This window comes from Carcharhinus amblyrhynchos, chromosome 9, assembly GCF_965287045.1.
Source record: "Carcharhinus amblyrhynchos chromosome 9, sCarAmb.v2.hapA, whole genome shotgun sequence".
Lineage (NCBI taxonomy): Eukaryota > Metazoa > Chordata > Chondrichthyes > Carcharhiniformes > Carcharhinidae > Carcharhinus > Carcharhinus amblyrhynchos.
Genome location: NC_137332.1, coordinates 72,171,855 through 72,195,813, shown reverse-complemented (window position 1 = coordinate 72,195,813; position 23,959 = coordinate 72,171,855). Strand labels below are relative to the sequence as shown.

The 23,959-nt window shown below is 42.5% G+C and overlaps 1 protein-coding gene and 1 non-coding gene across 2 annotated transcripts in view; one reads left to right on the top strand and one right to left on the bottom strand.

Moving 5' to 3' along the window:
* The window catches only part of LOC145347933 (ral guanine nucleotide dissociation stimulator-like 1), a 107,557-nt gene that overhangs the window by 69,536 nt on the left and 14,062 nt on the right, over positions 1-23,959 (bottom strand). The window contains 2 exon segments of the mRNA XM_080195921.1: positions 8,949-9,011; positions 9,013-9,063. Coding sequence (XP_080052047.1) covers positions 8,949-9,011; positions 9,013-9,063 — 114 coding nt within the window.
* On the top strand, positions 12,548-12,732 carry LOC145348731 (U2 spliceosomal RNA). Its single transcript, XR_013887978.1, has one exon. It is a non-coding gene; the product is annotated as a U2 spliceosomal RNA (small nuclear RNA).

Genomic DNA, 23,959 nt, shown 5'->3' with positions numbered 1-23,959 from the left:
AGTACTGAAAGCCCTTTGGAGATGTTGTACATGCAGAGAGCAGTACTACTAACTTTCCTCATGGTCAAAACCAACTTTAGCCAGAATCGCACCAATTTCTTCAATTAGTAAATACTTTGCACCACCAGGTTAACCACAGATCAATTTGCCAGGAGTCAGCACATGTTCATTTCTGTAATGTGTACTATTCTGTTGTAAATCAATCTTGTACTTCATGGTGGCCCTGCAATCAGTCACTGTCTCACTGCTTGCGCCTCTCAGAAATGCAGGATCATACAACTTTTATTCCAATGAGCCACTTAGCTCCCAGCTGGTATTTATCCCACAAATGGATGTCAAGTTCTCAGTGGAAGACTAGAGACAATGGTGATGAACAGTCTCACCAACATGGAAAAAGAAACTAATTGAAGAGGATGTTCCGGTCAACGGTGTCAAAGGGTTGAAGATGGGTCAAGAAACAAACTGTGGCAGGGAGAACGAATGCAATGTCACAGCAGTGTGGAAGCATCACCCGTTTTAAGTACATTCTAACACATGCATTTGAGTGAGTTTGTCAAATTAGAGGATGTTCCAATTGTGCTCTTTCATTTTAACAGGGACACAGTTTATTGCTAGGCATCTCCCTTTGTGACTGTTCTGCTTGCCACCTCCCACCCTGACATTCCCCATGTGCCTTGACACTTGCAGCTCATTTTGCTCCCTTGCTCTCACCATCCATGTCCCAAGCCCTTGCTTACAGTAGCAAAGGGAAGCATTGAGCAGGAGAATCAGGAGTGGCAGTGAGCTGACAGTGGGAAGCAGCAAGGAGGTAATTGAATTGTATTGAGAATCAAGAGTTGAGGATTTTTGAGCCAGTTAGGTTCAAGGCAGCCAATAGGCTTTTGAATGTACGTATTCCCGGTCAGGAACATAACCCACCCTTATTACATGTTTTCTTTTGGGGGATGGAGGGTGGGTGAAGAGCATGGAGGGAATGGTGGCAGTGTCAATGTCATTGGATTACTAATCCAGAGGCCTAGACGCATGCTGTAACGAACATGGGTTCCAATCCCATCAGAGCAGCTGATGGAATTTGAATTCACTTAAATCTAGGACAGGAAAATCACCAATTGTATAGAAAACAATCTGGTTCATTATGTCCTTTAGGGAAGGAACTCTGCTACCCTCACCAGGTCTGACCTACATGAAACTTCAGGCCCACAGCAATGTGGTTCACTCATGACTATCCTGTCCAGCAAGCCTCTCGGGTCATCCATTTAAAATGGAGCAGAGGGTTGGAGAGTTTGCTTTTGATTTGTCACATGAGCATACAGTGAAAAATATTATTTCTTGTGCACTACACAGACAAAGCATACTACACAAAGTAGTAAGAAACTTACTGAAACGGGACTGATTGTGGACAAGTCCCCAGGACCGGATGAAATGCATCCCAGGGTTCTGAAGGAAATGGCAGAGGTGATAGTAGATGCCTTAGTGATTATATACCAAACTTCGCTGAATTCCGGGGAAGTGCCGGAAGATTGGAAAACGGCTAATGTTACGCCGCTGTTTAAAAAAGGTAGCAGGCAAAAGGCAGGGAATTATAGGCCGGCTAGTTTAACGTCTGCAGTTGGAAAAATGCTTGAATCCGTCATCAAAGAAGAATTAGTGAGGCACCTAGAAAAGAATGGTTTGATAGAGCAGACGTAGTACAGATTTGTTAAGGGGAAGTCGTGTTTGATGAATTTATTGGATTTCTATGAGGACGTGACTAGTGCGGTAGACAGAGGGGAACTGGTAATCAAAGGGGTGAAAGATTACCAGGGGGTAAACATGGTACAGGAACCAAATGCCATCAGGCTTGAGGAGCTGAATACAGCTGTTGTGAAGTTGTACAAATGAAGTAATAGCATGATAGGAAAATTGGTCGACTATTTGGTACAAAATAAGGAAAACTGACTCCGCATAACCCTAGACATGAATAAGATTGGAGAAGGTCAAGACCTGATAAGACTGACTCCGCATAACCTAGGGCTGTATGACTACGACAAGATAAGGTTAGGGATGAAGGAGTCACCAAGTTTCTTCTGTTCTATCAAAGGACAAGATAAAGGTATGACTGATGAGACAAAGAGTTCTAGGAGGTCAGCAAGTTGTACCATGATTTATGATATTGCTGATGATGCTACTACTGATTGAATTCCTGAATAAACTCTGGTCACACAAACTGATAATGATTTTGTCTAAATACTGAACTGATTCTATATGTAAGTGAGGACTTGAAAAGGAATTAGCAAGTCATAACAACGGCTCTCCAAACTCATGTTACTGCCACTACTGCATGCAGTCTTTTGTAAATAAAGACTAGTTATTTGGTCGGAATGAATTTTGTTGAGCCCCTTTCTCTATCACAGTCAAGAAGCAGAAAAATTTCCACTTCAACACCGGGGTAGGCCAAAGTGATTTTCATTTGGTGCGCTATTTTCAGGATTACATTGGGAGTTGTAAATGAGGAATAGCTCTATTGTTCATGGCTATTTCAGAGGAGCAGGACCCTGGAGTGCAAGGTAAAATCCAAGTGCTTTAAAGGAAACTACAATGGGATGAGGGAGGAGTTGGCCAAGGTAGACTGGGAGCAATAGCTTTATGATAGGACAAAGGAGGACTTTCAAAGTGCTCAGCAAAAGTATATATCAGTGATAGGTGGTGCGCGACAGACTGGAGGGGCTGATTGTGGACAAGTCCCCAGGACCGGATGGAATGCATCCGAGGGTTCTGAAAGAAATGGCGGAGGTGATAGTGGATGCCTTGGTGGTTATTTTCCAGACGTCGCTGGATTCCGGGGAAGTGCCGGAGGATTGGAAAACGGCTAATGTTACGCCGTTGTTTAAGAAGGGTGCCAGGCAAAAGGCGGGGAATTACAGGCCGGTTAGTTTAACGTCTGTGGTAGGTAAAATGTTAGAATCCGTCATTAAGGAGGAAATTGCGAGGCATCTTGAAGGGAATTGCTTGATAGGGCAGACGCAACACGGTTTCATTAAAGGGAAGTCGTGTCTGACCAATTTACTGGAGTTCTATGAGGATGTGTCTAGGGCGGTGGATAGAGGAGAGCCGGTGGATGTGGTCTTTCTGGATTTTCAGAAGGCGTTTGATAAGGTACCTCACAAGAGGTTACTGCAGAAGGTCAGAGGACATGGAGTTGGGGGTAGGGTGTTAGCGTGGATAGAGGATTGGTTGTCAAATAGGAGGCAGAGAGTGGGGGTCAATGGGTGCTATTCGGATTGGCGGTTGGTGACTAGTGGGGTGCCCCAGGGGTCGGTGCTGGGGCCTCAGCTATTTACCATTTATATAGATGATCTGGAGGAGGGAACCGAGTGTAGGGTGTCGAAATTTGCTGATGACACCAAGATTGGGGGAAAGGCAAATTGTGCGGAGGGTGTGGAGAGTCTGCAGAAGGATCTAGATAGGCTGGGCGAATGGGCCAGGAAATGGCAAATGGAATTTAATGTTGGCAAGTGTGAGGTGGTCCACTTTGGTAGGAAGAATGGTAGGAAGGACTATTACTTACGTGGCGAAAAACTGCAGCAGGCGACGGTGCAGAGGGACCTCGGGGTCCTTGTGCATGAGTCGCAAAAACCCAGCTTGCAGGTGCAGCAGGTGGTCAGGAAGGCGAATGGGATGCTGGCCTTCATAGCGAGGGGGATTGAATATAAAAGTAGGGAGGTCTTGCTGCAGCTGTATAGGGCATTGGTGAGGCCGCAGCTGGAGTACTGTGTGCAGTTTTGGGCGCCGCACCTGCGCAAGGATATTTTGGCCTTGGAGGGAGTGCAGAGGAGGTTTACTAGGCTGATACCGGAGTTGAGGGGGTTGAGCTATGAGGAGAGGCTGAATAAACTAGGCTTGTACTCGTTAGAGTTTAGAAGAATGAGGGGAGATCTCATTGAGACGTATAAGATGATGAATGGGATGGATAGGATAGAGGTGGAAAGACTCTTCCCGCTCAAAAAAGACAGTAGGACTAGGGGGCACAGCCTCAAGATAAAGGGGGGGCAGTTCAGAACGGAGTTGAGGAGGAACTTCTTCACTCAAAGGGTGGTGAATCTCTGGAATTCTCTGCCCGTTGAAGTGGTGGAGGCTGCCTCGCTAAATATTTTTAAGAAGCGGGTTGATGGGTTTTTGATAAGAGAGGGGATTAAGGGTTATGGGGAGAGGGCGGGAAAGTGGAACTGAGCCACGACAGATCAGCCATGATCTTATTGAATGGCGGGGCAGGCTCGAAGGGCCAGATGGCCTACTCCTGCTCCTATTTCTTATGTTCTTATGTTCTTATAAGGAAGGACTGTAGAAAAAGGGATAATCAGCCATGGATATCAAATGCAAAGAAAATGCATAAAGAGGAGCAAAGACTACTGGGAAACTAGAGGATTGGGAAATCTTTAAAACTCAACAGAAAGACAATGAAAAAAGCTACATAGAGGAGGGTAAACGAGCTCAGAATATAAAAACAGATAACAAAAGTTTCTACAAGGATACAAATGAAAAGGTAAACATTTGCTCTTTAGAAGACAAGAACAAGAATTTAATAATTGGAAATGGCCAAGGCATTGAACATTTTGATGTTTTGTGTCAGTCTTCACAGTGGAAGACAGAAATAACATGCCAAAAATTGATGAAAAAGATTATGACAGGTGAGGACCTAGAAATGGTCATTATCACTAAATAAGCAGTGTTGGGCAAGCTAATGGGGTTAAAGGGAAACAAGTCTCCTGGCCCTGATGGAATACATCCCGGGGTACTGCAAGAGATGGCAGGGAAAAATAGCAAATGCATTTGTGGTAATTTACCAAATTTGCTGACTCTGTTTTCCAATCTACTGGCACTGCCCCAAACGTGATGCCACTGCTTGTAAATAAGAAGTAGACAAAAGGTGGCTGCAGGCCAGTTAGTTTAACTTCTGCAGTGAGACAAAATGCTTGAATCAAGGAAGAACTAGCAAGAGATCTGGATAGAAATTGTCCCACCAGGAAGACGCAGCATGGATTTATGAAAGGCAAATCATGTTTGACTAAGTTACTGATTCTTTGAGGACATTAGAAGCACTGTGGAACCAGTGGATGTGGTGTATCTGGATTTCCAGAAGGCATTTGATAAGGTGTCACAGAAAAGGCTGCTACACAAGATAAAGGTGCATGGTATTATGGATACCAAATTAGCATGGATAGAAGATTGGTTAACTAACAGAAAGCAAAGAGTGGGAGTAAATGGTGTTTTTCTGGTTGGCAATCAGTGACTAGTGATGTGCCTCAGGGATCAGTATAGGGATCACAATTGTTTACAATTTTTATCGATGATTTGGAGTTGGGGACCAAGTGAATGTCTAAGTTCACAGATGACACGAAGATGACTGGTGGAGCAAAGTGTGCAAGAACATCTGCAAAGGGATATAGATACTTTGTGGGTAGGGCATGAAGTACAAATATTGTTAAATATGAAGTCATCCATTTTGGTAGGAATAGCAGCAAAATGGGCTATTACTTAAATGGTAAAAAATTGCAGCATGCTGCTGTGCAGAGGAGCCTGGTGTCCTTGTGCATGAATCACAGTAAGTTGGTTCGCAGGTGCAGCAGATAATAAAAACAAATGGAATTGTGTCCTTCATTGCTGGAGGGAGGGAGGGAGTTTAGAAACGGGGAGGTTATGTTGCAGCTGTATAAGGTGCTGGTGAAGTCACACCTGGAATACTGTGTACAGTTTTGGTTTCCTTACTTAAGGATATAATGGCACTTGAGGGGATGCAGAGGAGATTCATGAGGTTGATTCTGGAGTTGAGGGTTGGGTTGTGATGAGACTGAGACCATACTCACTGGAATGAAGAATGAGTTGGGAATCTTACAAACATAAAATTAAGAGAATTTAAGAGAGAGGCAGAGAAGTTGTTTCCACTGGCAGGGGAAACTAGAACTCAAGGGACATAGTCTCAAAATAAGGGGAAACAGATTTAGGAATGAGTTGAAGAGTAACTTCTTCACCCAAAGTGTTGTGAATCTAATTTACCCTTGTCACATGTATATGAACAGTGAAAAGTGTTGTTTCTTGTGCACTATACAAACAAAACACTTCAGAAAAGGAAGCAAGAGTGCAGGATGTAGTGAAACAGTCATAGCTAGAAAAATCAACTTAATGCAGGGTAAGTCCATTCAATAGTTTGACAGCAACAGGAAAGAAGTTGTTCGGTTGGTATGTGACCTCAGGCTTTTGGATCTTTTTCCCGAAGGAAGGTGGTGGAAGAGAGAATGTCCAGGGTGCATGGAGTCCTTAATTATGCTGGCTACTTTGCCAAGGCAGCAGGAAGTGGAGACAGAGTAAACGGGTGGGAGGTCTGGTTTGCGAGATGGATTGGGCTACATTCACAACCTTTTGAAGATCCTTGCCATCATGGGCAGAGCAGGAGCCATACCAAACTGTCCAGAAAGAATGCTTTCTATAGTGCATCTGTAAAAGTTGGAGAGTGTTGGAGCTGACATACCGAATTTCCTTAGTCTTGAGAAAGTAGAGGCGTTGGTGGGCTTTCTTAATGAGTGTCGGCATTGGGGGGACCAGGACAGGTTGTTGATGACCTGGATACCTAAAAACATGAAGCTGTCGACCTTTATACTTCATCCCTGTTGATGTAGACAGGGGCATGTTTTCCTTTACGCTCCCTGAAGTAGATGACATTCTCCTTTGTTTTGTTGACATTGAGGTAGAGATTATTGTTGCCGCATCAGTTCAGATTCTCTTTGTGTCCTGTACTTTGTCTCGTCATTGTTTGAGACCCGACTCACTACAGTGGCGTCGTCAGCAAACTTGAAAATTGAATTGAAGGAGAAATTAGTCACAGTTATAGGCATATAACGAATATAGCAGGGGGCTGAGAACACAGCTTTGTGGGGCACCGGTGTTGAGGATGCTTGTGGAGGTGGTGCTGTTGCCTATCCTTACTGATCGTGGTCTGAGAGTTAGTAAGTTCAGAATCCAGTCGCAGAGGGAGGTGCCGAGGCCTAGGCCATGGAGTTCAGAGATGAGTATATTCCTTAGACACTTATGACTGTGCAGCCAAATCCCCCTCCAATTTGATTTTCAAGTTTGCTGAAGACACCACCATAGTGGGTCAGACCTCAAACAATGACGAGACAGAGTACAGGAATGAGTGTTGAAGGCTGAGGTGTAGTCAATAAATAGGAGTCTGAAATAGGTATTCTTGTTATCTCGGTGGAATCTGGTGAAGCAGTTGAGGCTACCTCATTGAAGGTTTGTAAGGCTAAGATAGACAGATTTTAAAATCAGTAAAGGAATCGAGGGTTGTGAATAGGCAGGCAAGGAGAGCTGAGTCCACAAAAGGATCAGCCTTGATCTTATTGAGTGACGGTCAAATTCAAGGAGCCAAATGGCCTACTCCTGCTCTTAGTTCTTATGCTCTTATGTTCTGGAGCAGGCCAGGGTTAGGCAGGTGCTGTTAGTACTATGATGACAATGTCAAAAGGACAATATTAAGTGAGATAATGCATCTAAGGAAGGGGTTAAGCAAACTGCAGCTCCATGCAAATAGAGTTTTCTTTAAAAAAGTCACAAAGTACGGGCTATGGACAAAATAAGCTTCTCAAACAATATGAAGTGACCTGTACGACAAAATCTTTCCAAGTGAGTATTCATCCTCAAGCCTCTGTATTAGTGATCAACTCTATTCAGAAAAATGAGCTGAAACTCCTACATCCCAAGTACCAAATTTGTCACAAGAGTAACTTGGATTTCCGTGGTTGTACATTAGATCCAACATCAGCGATCAGGACTGCTGATTCAGCTCCAGAGACCCAGATTCAATTCAGGCCTTGGGTGACAGTATGGAGTTTGCGCATTCTTCCTGTGTTTGTATGGGCTCTCTGGATGCTCCAGTTTCTTCCCATGGTTCAAAGATGTGCAGGTTTGGTGGATTGGCCATGGTAAGTGTGTGGGCTTGCAGGAAAAGGGCAAGGGAAAGGGCCTGGATAAAATGCTCTGTCAGAGTTGATGCAAATGTCATGGGCTAAATGGCTTCTTTCTGCGCTCTAGGGATTCTAAAGAAGATACCGTGTTTGAAAGCATTAAATGCACCACAAAGTAAGAGAACAATCGATAAACAAAATCAGATTGCTCCTTCTATATCAGGTTATAATCCCACATGCCACCACATTAACTCACTACCCTATCAAGTTGCAAAGATCCTAGCTCTGTTCCAGTGTTGGTTCAGTTTTATAAACAGCTGTGCTATTTGGAAATTAAAAACAGCATGGTATCAAACTTATTTGCAAAGAAGTACTGTAAATAAGGATCTGAGCTGAACATCCACAATTGCAATCAGCCATCAAATGTACAAGCTACTTTTGTGGGGGGAAATCCCTCATGGAACACCAGAATTCTCAGTTTCAGGTCAAACTAATGAGGTAACAAAGAAAGTATTTTCTTGGTAAGAAGGGTGAGCATCTCTAGTCCCTGTAAATGCTCAAGTAGTTTTTCCACAATGGTATAGGAATATTTCATGCACACCCATAGAATGACTTGGCCAAGCGCAAGCACTCACTGGATATATCTGAAGTTTGCTTTAGAAGATTAACTAGGAAAGCACATGGCTAAATTTGACCAAGTAATGGGAACAACCAGATTAATCTAGATGAAGCACATTTGCCAAAGATTTAATTTCATCAAATTTAATTGCTAACGTTTGATGCTATATCGCTTCATTTTTGTTTCCCCTTCTTTAGTGCTTGATCAGCTATTAACCTCAATACACAGGATTTTAGATAAATGTATTCCTGATGAAATGGACAATTCCCATTCAACCTTTTGAGCATGTAATAAAGCCAGAGTTTAACCCCAATATAAGCATTTAAATATACATGCATTGTTTTGAAAAAAAGGAGGAAAGGTAGAAGGGAAGATTAAGCTATACTCACCCCCGGCCATCTTGGACTCTTGCTGGCCGCTTGTTGTATTTGGATTTTCTTCAAGCTCACATTTATAAACAGCCCCGTCTTCTATCTCTTCATCACAGTCTTCAACTGAATTGTGCTGTGGAGAAGTCAAACCAAAAATAGAGTAAATCCCTCTGGAGAAGCTCCTGAAATTTTGTATCCAGAATGCAGACAGTATTATATCTAATTATAGACTCCTGTGGAGTTGAGGAAACTTTGTCTACTTCACATATTGCTCTCAAAACGATATTAAAATATTCACAATGCTCACGGGACTTCCTGAGCACTTTAGCGAGACTTTCCAACATTAATTAAATTGACAAGAAATGCAAACCATGCCTGTTTCAAAATCTATACTAAAAATCATTCACACACTTGCAATTCCCCATTGTGCTGATATTTTCCTAACATCTACAGTACAGAATGTCTTCACACAGTATAACAGGGGTTTAAAAAAACAGCTTCCAAGTTTAGTTTAGAAATTGCAGATTTGTATTAATAATCACAATACTGTTAACATTGTTCATTGATTCACGAACATTGTACATATAGTGCAATGGACAACTTGCTAATGAGGAAAAAATCCTCTATACCTCTTCTCACTCGTGTCCCAGCATTTTCCCTAAAATATCCTGGGAAAATCTGGGCACCAATCTTATATAACATTTTGGTACCAAACGGATGATACCGAAACAGCAGCATTTCACTGAGCAAACATATTGCAAATCCTTTGCTTTAGTTTCCCCTTTGGCCAGAGTCAAATTAAACCTAATTGATGTTGGCACAGTAGGAATCAATTAAAAACTGAAACCAAACTTTAGCAAGGATCCCACGGGATCACAATGGATTTTTACAGAAGCTCAAGCATGAAAGAGAGATCTTGTGGAATATCAAATTGCATATATGTTTACTAGGCAGCAGAAAAGGACAACACAATGTGTTTCAGACACTGCATTACAAGACCAACATATTCAGTAACAAGAAAAAACTAACTACAAGAGCTTTGACTCTTGTTTTCTCATAGAAACACAGAAACACAACCGACTGTACCACTTTATGCTTCCACGGTAACCACATTCAGTTTTTTTTCTCTTCATGGCAATTGCTCCAGAGATCCTTGAGCACTTTGAACTGAAGTTTTAGAAATCCTGTCACATATTCCACCGAGTTCCAAAGCTAAGCAGCACAATAATAAGTCCATTTCTGACAGAGTTCAGCTGCAACTTCTCTCACGCTGTGTGTGACGCAATACTTTCCTGTGTGGATCCCTGGACTTAAACCTTTACTTCCAATGTCTCCCGCCACTGCCACCACAAGAAAGATTCCAGCCGCTGTCCTGGCCACACAATAGCCCACCTCATTCTCAGGCTCTGTCTGCACAAAACTGCAGCAGCAGCAAGATTGGACCCCCACCACTACTCATGAACCCCCAGGTGCTGAAGAGAGAAAAAGACGGTTTTGTCTGTGTTAGAACAAGGTGAGGAGTGGCGAAGGGAGGTGGGTTTTCAAGCAACATTACCTGCCTGTATGAATAATTAAAATCAGGCCAACTCAATTGAGACATCTGTACTGCACAACCTGGTTGTCTATTCACAAAAAATATCTACAGACAAGTGCAAAACACTCAAAACAATGACATGCAACTGTTTGCAACCCCTTTTTTTCTGCACACTTGCATGAACTAAAAGTGTCATAAGATGCCAACAGCTCAAACAGAATTCAAACCAGGAACACAAATATATGGGCAAGTCCTTTTGGAACCATAATGTCAATTATGTTGTTTGAATATCAAAAAGAGCACGAGCTGCAGACAAAATCCTAGGATTTGCTAAAACATCCAGTAGAGAAACGTGATTAAAATACATTTCATAAAGGCACAGTAGTGTCACAAACCTTTACCATAATACACCCAGTACATGGATGACGTGGCTGTCTTCTGCTCGGACCCCTCGTCTGTTCGCAGGCTCCTCCAGGTCTGCGAGCAGTTCGAGCTGGCCTCGGGAGCCAAAGTCAACCAGGGTAAGAGCGAGGCCATGTTCTTTGGGAACTGGGCCATCAAATCCTTTGTCCCCTTCACCGTCAGGGCAGAGTACCTGAAGGTGCTGGGAATATGGTTTGGAGCGGCAGGGGCATGCGCCAAAAACTGGGAGGAGCGCATCGCCAAAGCCTGGCAGAAACTGGGCTTGTGGGAGCAACGCTCACTTTCCATGACAGGGAAAAACCTGGTGATCTGGTGCGAGGTGCTGTCCGTGTTGTTGTACGTGACGCAGGTGTGGCCTATCCCCAAATCCTGCGCTGCAGCAGTGACGCAGGCCATCTTCAAGTTCATCTGGAAATCAAAGATGGATCGCATCCAGAGGGAAGCGATGCACAAATCTCCAGAGAACGGAGGGAAATATGTTCCCAACGCCGCCCTCATCCTGATGGCTACCTTTGTGTGCGGCTGCATCAAGCTGTGCGTAGATCCTCGGTACACTAACAGCAAGTGCCACTTTGTTTCGAGGGTCTACCTGTCCCTGCGGAGGATGGGTCTGGCCACACTGCCGCGGAACGCTCCGAGTAGTTGGACCGTACCGCAGTACCTGTCCTTCGTAGAGAAATTTTTCCGCAAACACACCTTTGACCACACGACGATTAAGCAGTGGTCAGCGCGTAACGTCCTTGAGGCCCTGAGAGAAAAGGAGATGACGGATCCTGTCGGAAGGTTCCCTGAGCAGACTGTCAGTGTCATCTGGCAGAATGCCTCATCACCAGAACTGACAAACAAGCAGCAAGATCTGGCTTGGCTGGTGGTGAGAAGGACACTCCCCGTCAGATCCTTTACGTACGCTCAAGGTCTCAGCAGCACCGCACGCTGCCCTCGAAGCGGCTGCGGGGCTGACGAGACGGTCACACACCTCCTTGTGGAACGTGCCTTTGCAAAGAAGGTCTGGAGCGAGATGCAGTGGTATTTGTCGAGGTTCGTCCCGAGCAGCTCGGTGGCGCAGGTCTCTGTGCTCTATGGGCTGTTTCCGGGGACGCACACCGAGACAAATATCAACTGCTGCTGGAAGGTCATCAACTCGGTGAAGGACGCACTTTGGTCCGCCCGAAACTTGCTGATCTTCTAGTGGAAAGAACTGTCCTCGACCGAGTGTTGCAGACTGGCACATTCCAAGGTCCAGGACTGCGTGCTGAGGGACGGGCTGAAGCTTGGGGCAGCCGCCGCAAAGGCACAATGGGGAAAGGCCACACTGCAAGGCCTTTTAACGGAGGCAGACCGAGGGCCCGGGAACTGCAGAATACCCTCGACCTGCGGAGCTGTGTGCCAATCTGAGCAATAACGGCACACAGTAATTTATGGAGGCATGTAGATAGTTTTAAGTATTGAAATGTAATCATTGTAATTCGCACAAATCTGTAAATATTGAGGCATGGATATAGTTTTTAAGTTTTGAAATGTAGCCATTGTAATTTGTACAGATCTGTAAAAATGGTTTGATTCCACATTGTTTTGCTATTCAAAGCCCTGTACATTCGCCATAGATTAATTGAGATTTTTATGAATAAAGTATATTTTTAGAAAAAAAAATAGCTTTGGGATCGCTTCTCAGCCTCTTGGCTAAGATCAAGTGTAGTATCGACATGCTGCACTTGGTTGAAGTCATTAGGTTACATTTCCGCTTCATTTGAAGCAATTTTTTAAAGTGGCATGTGGGCCTTTGGCTAAGATGCAAATTAGATCAAGCCTTGGAGGTGGAGCTACACCAGCTACATGATCAGCTTGGATCATGTAGGTCAACCCCAATTCAGGGGGTGAGAGCCCCGTCTTGTCAGCTTGGATCGGGAATGTCCCAACTTGTTTGGACTCTGAATTGGCTTTAATTTGACTTGATTGGATTGGAATAAAGTTTAAAAAAAAATTAGTTTTGGGATCATTTCTATCGTATTTTCCTACAGAAATGGCCTTTTGGCTAAGATCAAGTGTAGTATCGATATGCTGCGCTTGTTTGAAGTCATTAGGTTACAATTTAGCTTCGTTTGAAGCAATTTTTTTAAAGCGGCATCTCAGCCATTTGGCTAAGAAGCAAATTAGATCAAGCTTTGGAGGAGGAGCTACACCTACTCCAATCAGCTTGGATCATGTAGGTCAAACCCAAGACAGGTGGTGAGAGCCCTGTCTTGTCAGCTTGGATCTGGAATGTCCCAACTTGTTGGGACTCTGAATTGGCTTTAATTTGACTCGATTGGATTGGAATAAAGTAAACAAAATAAAATATTAGTTTTCCCCTCATTTCTCCCCCTACCCACCATGACAATAAGTTTAAAAACAACACTAAAGATCAACATTTGTACAATATACAAGAGAGTCATTTTAGTAAAAGTTTCACAGCAGGATAAATATTTACAAATGGTATACAAAAAAAAAGCCATTCAGCTGCCAAGCACTTGTATGCAACCTTCCCCACTACTATAGCAGAAACACCAAATTAATGTTAGGGCAGGGGATGTGAGGACTATGGAGCCAAACCATATGATTGCACCTTGGAGATGGCAATAAACTAAGCGCTCTCATTTTTTGACGCATCTCCTGGTAGGCTCATCCCAATCAAGGGGAGGTTTCATAGAACCCTACAGCGCAGAAAGAGGCCCTTCGGCCAATCTAGTCTGCACCGAACACAATCCCACCCAGGCCCTATCCCCATATCCCTACATATTATACCCAGTAATCCTTCTAACCTCCACTACCCTAGACACTAAGGGGCAATTTCTTAGCATGGCCAATGAACCTAACCTGCACATCTTTGGACTGTGGGAGGAAACCGCAGCACAGACTCATGAAGGGAAAATTGTGTTTGACGAATTTACTGAATTTTTATGAAGATGTAACAAGTGCGATTGACAGAGGGGAGTCGGTGGATGTGGTGTTTTTAGATTTCCAGAAGGCGTTCGATAAGCTGCCTCACAAAAAGGTTGCTGCAGAAGATTAAGGTACACGGAGTTGGGGGTAAAGTGTTAACGTGGATTGAGGATTGGCTATCTAATAGGAAGCAGAGAGTTGGAATAAATGGGTGCTTTTCTGGTTGGCAGTTGGTGACTAGTGGTGTGCCACAGGGATCGGTGCTGGGACCTCAACTGTTTACCTTATACATAGATGATCTGGAGGAGGGCATCCGAGTGTAGAGTAACAAAGTTTGCTGATGACACAAAGATGAGTGGGAAAGCAAATTGCGTGGAGGATGCGGAAAGTCTGCAGAGAGATTCCGATAAGCTAAGTGAGTGGGCGAGGATCTGGCAGATGGAGTACAACGTTGGCAAGTGTGAGGTTATCCACTATGGAAGGAATAGTAGTAAAATGGACTATTATTTAAATGGTGAAAAATTACAACATGCTACTGTGCAGAGGGATCTGGGGATCCTTGTGCATGAATTGCAAAAACACAGTTTGCAGGTGATCAAGACAGCAAATGGAATGTTGGCCTCTATCGTGAGGGGGATGGAATATAAAAGCAGGGAGGTCTTGCTGCAATTATACAAGGTACTGGTAAAGCTGCAACTGGAGTACTGTCTGCAATGTTGGTCCCCTTATTTGCGAAAGGACGTATTGGCCTACTCATTGGAGATTAGAAGGCTGAGGGGAGATCTTGTAGAGACATACAAGATAATGAAGGGGCTAGACAGGGTTAAAGCAGAGAGATTATTTCCAATTAGAAAGGAAACAAGAACTAGAGGACACAGCCTCAAAATAAGGAGGAGTCAGTTTAGAACAGAGTTGAGGAGGAACAACTTCTCTCAGCGGGTAATGAATCTCTGGAATTCTCTGTCCATTGAAGCAGTGGAGGCTACCTCATTAAATATGTTTAAGTCACAGGTAGATAGATTTCTGATAAGGGAATTAAGGGTTATGGGGAGCAGGTGGGTAAGTGGAACTAAACCACTATCAGATCATCCATGATCTTATCGAATGGCGGGGCAGGCTCGAGGGGCTAGATGGCCTACTCCTGCTCCTATTTCTTATGTTCTTATGTTGAGTGGCTCTGATTGGTTTAGGGAACTATGAACAGCACACTGCAAATGCATAACTGCTTGAAGGACAATTAGGAAAAAGCACAATAGACCCATTTTATCAACAAATGGGAGACAAGTGCTGACCTCCAGAGTTGTAGCAAAACATTTTACAAACATGGTGCAAGAGTGAAAAACAACTGACTGCAAAAGAGATATCATAAATGGGTTTATTGAGTAAGATGTTCATTAAATTTTCAAATTCAGTTGTCCAACTCTCAGGCACATGCACAAGAATTTGAAAGCAACTGGTTTTAAACCCAAGGGTGGGTATGCGTTGCATTGACAATTCCCTGGCTAGGTATTTCAAGCAATTTTTCTTTCCAGCTCTTGTGTTGGCACTGAATATTGGGCACCTATAATAGATGGTTTCACTGGATGATAACTTCTGCAATCAGCATCTTTGGAATCCTTTAATGATGATTAATCATTTCCCACTTATATGCAGATAGCACAACGAATTTTCCAACCAGCTGGCTTAATCCACCACTGTATCCCAATTCCAAAATCTAAACCCAGAATTGTGGATGTTTATTTTTGCAAAGATTTCAGAGCAATTGGGCTGAAAATGCACTTGTGGCAACGCTATTTTAAGGGCAGTGCAAGAACAGCACAAAATAAACAATATTGTTAACGTTAGAAAAGTTAAGAGATGGATAAATAATAGGCAACCTTTTTCCAGAGAAGTAGACACTGGCTTAGTTTCCACTTCTTTAGCAGAGTCCAGCTCTTAGAGATTGGGTATAGAAGGCAAAGGGGTGGTTTTTTGCTTTGCTTTCTTGAGAGATCTTGCCTCAATGGCTACAATGCAGATCATCAATTGGTAAATAGTGAACAAGTTTGGGTATTGCTTGTAAGCTTTTTTTGATTTATACTTTGTAAGGGCTGTAGTAACAAGATGTGGAGATGCCAGCGTTGGACTGGGGTAAACACAGTAAGAAGTCTCACAACACCAGATTAAAGTCCAACAGGTTTATTTGATAGTAAACACCACAAGCTTTCGGAACGCTGTTCCTTTGTCAGGTGAGTAGTAAGTTCTCAAGGACCAGGGAAGAAGGTAATTTGCATCAGTTGATTTTTTTTGGAGCAGGGATATTTTGCTGCAATTATACAGGGTCTTGGTAAGGCCACAGCTGAATATACTTGCTTTTAGGGGGGAGTGCAGCAGAGGTTTATCAGACCAAAGCCTAGGATAGCAGGACTGATGAGAAGAGACAGTTGGTTATTCCTCAGAACTCCAGCGAATATAATGAGGGGGTGAATCTTAGAAGTCTATAATATGCTAACAAGACTAGATGTAGGAAGGATGCTCCCAATGGTGGATGTGTCTGGAACCAAGAGGTCATAGTCTAAAGGATACAGAATAGACCATTTAGGACTGAGATGAGAATAAATTAATTCACCCAGAGAGAGTGTGGCAAGCCTGTGGAATTCTCTACCACATAAAGCAGTTGAGGCCAAAACATCGTATGTTTGTTTTCAAGGAGGAGTTAGATATAGCTCTTGGGGTCAAAGGAATCAAGGATAATGGGGAGCGCGGCAGTGAGGGTGGTGACAGGAAGGATCAGATTATTGAGTTGGATGATCAGCCATGATTATAATGCATGGTGGAGCAGGCTCAAAGAGCCAAATGGCATAGTCCTGCTTCTTTTTTCAATGTTTATGTAAATTGTGTCACTGATGTTAGTTGTGGCATCTCTAATATCCCATAAGATAGCCAACATCACAAAATGGGGAATTACTCAATCTCCTTCTACAAACTTTGATAGCAAAAAGTTCACTCTATTCATATTTCAAAAGTAGCAACGAATGCAAAATATCCGATTACAACTTTCAGCATGTTTTTTTTTCTGTATGTTTTGTACAAGGCAAGTTGTTAGATTTTGTTTACTCCGGCATCTGTGAATGTAATAAGTTGGTATAATACATTAAACAAAGCACATTTCACTCCATGATCATTTCCTATTTAGCAACTTGCACCGCCTTCTGCAAACTGAATGCTCTCACACAACATTACCTAGTCTAAAACTGCATTGCCAAACGTTAACAAAATGCAGTGGGTGGATATAATGGTCAATTATTTTTAAAAGTAGCATAGTTTAATTAAATACCTACTGCCAGGTGCTATGTTCAAATGAATAGAACCCCGGCATCCAAAAGGACCAATGACTCAACTGGCCTTCATAGCGAGGGGGATTGAATATAAAAGTAGGGAGGTCTTGCTGCGGCTATATAGGGCATTGGTGAAGCCGCAGCTGGAGTACTGTGTGCAGTTTTGGGCGCCATACTTACGCAAGGATATTTTGGCCTTGGAGGGAGTGCAGAGGAGGTTTACTAGGCTGATGCCGGAGTTGAGGGGGTTGAGCTATGAGGAGAGGCTGAATAAACTAGGCTTGTACTCGTTAAGAGTTTAGAAGAATGAGGGGAGACCTCATTGAGACGTATAAGATGATGAATGGGATGAATAGGATATAGGTGGAGAGGCTCTTCCCGCTCAGAAAGGATAGTAGGACTAGGGGGCACAGCCTCAAGATAAAGGGGGGGCGGTTTAGAACGGAGTTGAGGAAGAACTTCTTCACTCAAAGGGTGGTGAATCTCTGGAATTCTCTGCCCGTTGAAGTGGTGGAGGCTACCTCGCTAAATATTTTTAAGACGCAGGTTGATGGGTTTTTGATAAGAGAGGGGATTAAGGGTTATGGGGAGAGGGCGGGAATGTGGAACTGAGCCACGACAGATCAGCCATGATCTTATTGAATGGCGGGGCAGGCTCGAAGGGCCAGATGGCCTACTCCTGCTCCTATTTCTTATGTTCTTAATGAGGATTTCTTCATAGCATCTGCTGACTTTAGAATAAGGAAACGCTAAGAGGGAGAAGGATTTAAAAGAACGTACAGACCAGATCTTGTCAGCTGTCAGTTTGAAAGTTATGAGCCTGATGCGCAACTCCCCCCCACCCCCCCAGATGTTAGCTTCTTGGCAGGACCACTGGCCTTCAGCAAAAATAAAATATGTGCATGGATTACCCACCTTGACTCTACAGGGAACTGTACTGTACTCTGCAATTCTTGTTCAACTTTGCACGTAAGATCCTGGAGAAAAACAGAGACCATTTCTTCACTGCCGTTCAGATGCTGAACCACAAGTCAACGACACAAAATGAAGATGGCTTGTGCCCAGTGTGATGTTTACATTCACTCAAAGCTGAAACTGAAACAAGACAAGACATTCGCACCAACAAGAAACTGTTTGGTTTAGCTATCTCTGAAAATGCATCCAACAGGACAACTGTCTGAGAGGTCTGTGCACCCCTCTAATTCAGGCCTCGAGCATTCATGTTTTAAATTACTCCAATAACAAAGGCCATGCCTTCAGCTGCCTGTCTGCAAGATCTGGAATACCTCCCTAAACTGTTTCATTTTGCTTTCCTCCTTTAACACAGGTTTTGATCATCAGCCCTAATATCTCCCTACATGGCTTGTTGTCATACAGCTGGTTTTATAATTCCTCCATATCAAGATTTGGGATGGCCCATTACATTGAAGGCACCAAGTTTTATTTAATAACTGCAGATCTGCTACTGTTCCTTGAATTACAGACCGACTAATTAAACCTTTGAAACAAGGGCAGCAAGATTTTACATTTGGTCAGTTTTTTGTTCATGTACAAATGTGAACATTGAAAGGGACAGAGGATAGCAATCTTGTACATCCAGATATCAATGAACAGGCACTTGTTGCTTGTCACCAAGTGCGACTCTCGCATGACAGGAGAACTGAACTCTCAGTTGGTAAATGTGAATTGACAACTGCCAAATCAAACAGGCTCCAGCGTTTGAAGCAGGTGTTATTATAATTCTGACAAATCAAGACATTATGGCAAATGAAACTCTCCTGGGAAGAAGATAAAGTATTTCAATGCTGCGAAGGTGGAAAGGTCTCAAACCAACTTACTTGGACTTTCCACCTGTCCAAAGAATGCCTTCAAGGCAACATTCACGTGCAGGGCCCATTCAAAACATTCCAACAATCAGACCACACACCACAGGGAGTGGAGTGAATAGGGCTCCCATTTGCCTTTCAATTTACTTGAAGTCAGTCCAAGGTTTTGGTTGAACAGTCCCCTCTGGTAATGATAAATTTAGCGGCTTCTTAAATTGTAAGGAGCATCAAAAAGTATTGTCTTAACACAAGGGCTGGCTTAAAAAAAAAACCCAGCCATTATAAAGATACAGTCACTGTTCAAAGTTGCTGATGATCCAAGGAAGGGGCCAGTTAGTCAAATTGTGAAAGTCAAAAACATAGAACACTACAGCACAAACAGGCCCTTCGGCCCACAAGTTGCGCCGATCATATAGATACCTACCAGGCCTATCTATAGCTCTCAATCCCATTAAATCCCATGTACTCATCCAGAAGTCTGTTAAAAGACCCCAACGAGTTCGCCTCTACCACCACCGACGGCAGCCAATTCCACTCACTCACCACCCTCTGAGTCAAAAACTTACCTCTGACATCTCCTCTGCATTTCTGCCAGGTTATCTGTGCCTCTTCTTAAATCAGCCAGGGGTTCAATTCCTATTCTGGTGGAAGATGAGTAGGGACTTGCCTCCTCATCTGCCCCCAAGAGCGCAATGCAGTGGCAAACCAAACCTGATAAAAATCAGGTCAAGAAAACAGCTCAGGATGAAGCATCAGATGACTTGAATCAAAGGCCTATTAGGCAATGCTGTCACTATTGTTGGCAGTACCTTTACCTGCCAAAGCCTAAAATTCTCAAACTCCCTCTAAATCTGCCTCCTTGTCCCTCTTCTCCTTTAAGATGGTCAAAATCTTCTGATCATCTGTCCTAATATTATGAGGGGAGATCTCATTGAGACGTATAAGATGATGAATGGGATGGATAGGATAGAGGTGGAAAGACTCTTCCCGCTCAAAAAAGACACTAGGACTAGGGGGCACAGCCTCAAGATAAAGGGGGGGCGGTTCAGAACGGAGTTGAGGAGGAACTTCTTCACTCAAAGGGTGGTGAATCTCTGGAATTCTCTGCCCGTTGAAGTGGTGGAGGCTGCCTCGCTAAATATTTTTAAGAAGCGGGTTGATGGGTTTTTGATAAGAGAGGGGATTAAGGGTTATGGGGAGAGGGCGGGAAAGTGGAACTGAGCCACGACAGATCAGCCATGATCTTATTGAATGGCGGGGCAGGCTCGAAGGGCCAGATGGCCTACTCCTGCTCCTATTTCTTATGTTCTTATGTTCTTATGTTCTAATATCTCTGCAGCCCAGTGTCAAATTCTGTTTTTAACATTCCTGTGAACCACTATGGAATGTGTATAAAGAATGTAAAAATGTGTAAAAATGAATAGTTGGTTTTATTTTCATTCTCTCTACATATCATGAATTATTTTCTAACCTGAGGGGAAGAAATATTTGTACAATCATCTGGCAGTTTAGTACAAGGAGATGCGAGACCAACCATTTGAATGACTCACTACTGATTTCATCTTTGTCTGGGGAAAATCTTGAGCCAGTGTTTATTCTCTGCACTAATGTACAAGGAAGATTAAAAAGTTTGACTTCTGGAAAACTGTCAGCCATAACTGCTGTTGCAACACGTAGCAGGGCAACATGTTCACACATGAACATGCTGTGCTAACAGAAGCCAATGATATTATCTGTCTAGTTATATTTCAATATTCTGCCTTTGTTACATGGTCCTGTAAGCAGTAGTTCTGGTCTTTGATAAAGAGCCTTGAAGTGCTAGGGTAGTCCAGAAGTGTGGAAGTACAATAAAACTATTAAAATTTGATTAAGTTAACAAACCAACTTTGATAAATGCCTGGCAAATGCAAGGAAAACATCAATATAATCTGCATCAAAATCCATTGACACATGGCTTGTATGCAACATGACTAACTGCATTTATTTCCAATCAAGATAGAGCTTTCTACTGAAATCAAAACTGCTCAATTGTTCTGGAATAGTAATGCAATAAAATAGATCACATCCAACCTAACTGTTCACCAAGAAACAGATAAATTGGTCACTTTATTCAGAAGTTATTTTTCAAATTTTGCTGTTTCAGTAGTCATTTGTTTCATGCTGGTTTGAAAAGTCCTGTGTCCTCATAAAAAAAAGTTACATTTTTTGTGACCGCATTACCAATAGACTCAAAGAGAATGTTAAATATTTACACTGAACTTAAGCACACGACTCAAAAATAATCACTCAAACATACAACACATACAACCTCTTCTTCAAGAACCACATCTTCTACTGTTCGGAAGGTCAAAGATAGCATAAAGCATCACTTCCATGTTCAACTCCAAGTCACAGCTTGGAATGTATCAACATTTCTTTATAGTCAACTGTCTCAAATTCTGGACATAACTACACAAATACCACTCCAACTACTTTCACCACACATTAATTTTTCAAGGTGCTGGCACCTCAACATTCTCAAGTACAGCCAAGGATGGGCAATGCCCTTGGGCTCAGAGAGATAACTAAAGTGTATAAACAATGTATTAAAAATAGCCATCAGGCATCCAGCAAGAGTGTTGACATTTAAGGAAATTTCAAAGAATTCAGTGTTGGTCATCTTCCTCAAACCACAAATAATTTAATATTGTATTACTATACCCCACCTGAATTGAACCACTGCTGGAATGAAGATGACCAGCTGAGACAAATGAACAATGAAGCAACTTTACAAAATGACAATGGTAATAGTTTGCACAAAATTCTGTGTTAGACTATAATGACACTACATGATGGAGGCCTTACAAAAACCCCTCTACATTCATTATTTATTCTATTTTAATAGAAAAATGTGTAAAGACAGATCTCAAATTACTATAGCAGGACAGGTACAGGGCCATGTTGGGTCTCAGTGTTCACCTGGCCAGAATGCCATTCTCCAGGCTCCCCTCCGAGATGTTGAGCAGCTTCTCCGTCTCCTGGTGGTCCCCTTTGGCCGAGGGCGCCTCTCCAGATCCGCCCAAGTCCTTCTCAAACGCCGCGTCCGCGTTCAGTGCCATCCCTGTCGGGCTCCCAGCAAAATGTGGTTAAAATTGCAAGGGGTCAAGGCACCTTGTGGCGATCCGAGGAGACTTCCTGCTGGGATAATGTCACTTTAACAATCTTCCCGCTTGGAATCTGAGGAAGGTGCTTCTTTTTAAAAAACTATGGGAGAAGAATCCTCGAAGCAAAAAAATCTGGACACTGTTATTACAGTTCAATAAAAGTCAAATATCTTCAGAGCAAAAAAAAAGTAAATGCTTTTTTCCCCTCACATTGCACAACATTAATCTCAGGTTCTGAATTGGCAAAATACTTCCTGCTCAGAAAAAACAGCTACCAGTTCCCTATCCAAGGGTTTAGCTGTCACTCAAAACCTAGTTTACTCAGTCCTCAAGTCTTGTCTGCTCTGAATAAATGGAAGACCGTACAGAAACAAGGGATAACAAAACAAATTAACTTCATTACATTGGAACCATGCCTCATGCTAATCTTGCAACATAAATGGGGATGGAGTCTGGTGGTTCCAACTGGAGACAGAGCAAGTGGTGACCAAAAAGTGTCACAGAAAAAATTAAAAAAAGGTTATAAACAACTCTCCACTGTAGATATCAATAAATTTAGTGTCTGTTCAGAAAACTTGATAAGTGCAAGGTTGAAGTGTATTGAAATCAATCCATTAAAAATGGGCAATAATCATACTATAATCACATTATGACTGAAAATGCATTTAAAAGGCTGTATTTAAGATTGCAACCATTCTACAAATGCAAAAGAAACAACTGAGCAAATTTATCAGAACTATTGGATCCAACTACAGCAAAAAGGCAGGAATCAAGTGACTTTGAGGGCATCCTTTTTGGCACTGAAACATGCAAACTCAAATTCTTAAATCAAATTGTAGATTGTTTTCAGAAAAACTGCATTAATGAACACATTTTGAAATCGTGTCATCAGTTCATAAAATGAAATGGGATGGGCTATTGGGGGAGACTCACCTAAGGTGGCATTGATTCAATAATCAATGCCAATGTCGGTTACAGACAATGTTCTTATCCACAGAAATGCCCAGGAACCAGAAAAGAAACTGAGCTTTTGTATAAAGGTTGCCCATTTCAGCTCTTCAGAAAAAAGTAACAGACTTGTTCATTTCGTTCATTAGCAGTGAAAAAAGGTGACACAGCACAGAGTCAGCTGAATACCTGAAAACAAACCTGTCACTTCAAGGTATGCAATCATTCAGATCTTATAGCTCGTACGTGACAAAAGACACATCACACTGACATATTGAGAGCTCCTCCTTCAGCAAGGTCAATAATTGTGCTCAGCTCTCAAACAAGCTCAAGATAATAATAAATGAAAGAATCTCACAACTGAACCAGCTTTTGATGTGCTCTGGAAAACCTAAACAAATGAAAGACTTCCCAATTTTTGAGAACTGTTTACTTTCATTTCCACTGTTGGATGTGCCACATGTAAACAAATCATTCCTCCATTAGCCACACTGTTTATTTAAGTTAGAAGCTGAACAACGTGGTCTATAATTGTTTTCATATATTACTTTTTAATTCCTGGTTGCCAACTTTATCACATTTTAGATAAACAGAAGCATTCAAAGCCCTTAATACAAATTATTTGCAAATATTTCACTGCCTCCATGTAAATAACCAATAAAAATGCACAAAAATACATTGCAATTTAATGTTATAAGAATGAGATTTTCATGATTGTCAGTTAGTTGAATGGGACTGAGTTGGATTTGGAAAATTCTAGGTTCGTTACCAGAGTTGTGTCAGGTAAACAGGTTTCAATTGGGCAGGAGTGCAAACACTTGAACTTGCTTGAAAATTCAGCTGAGGAAAAAAAAGAATGAGTTCACCAATACCACAGAATCTCTACAGAGCAGAATGAGGCCATTCAGCCCATTACATT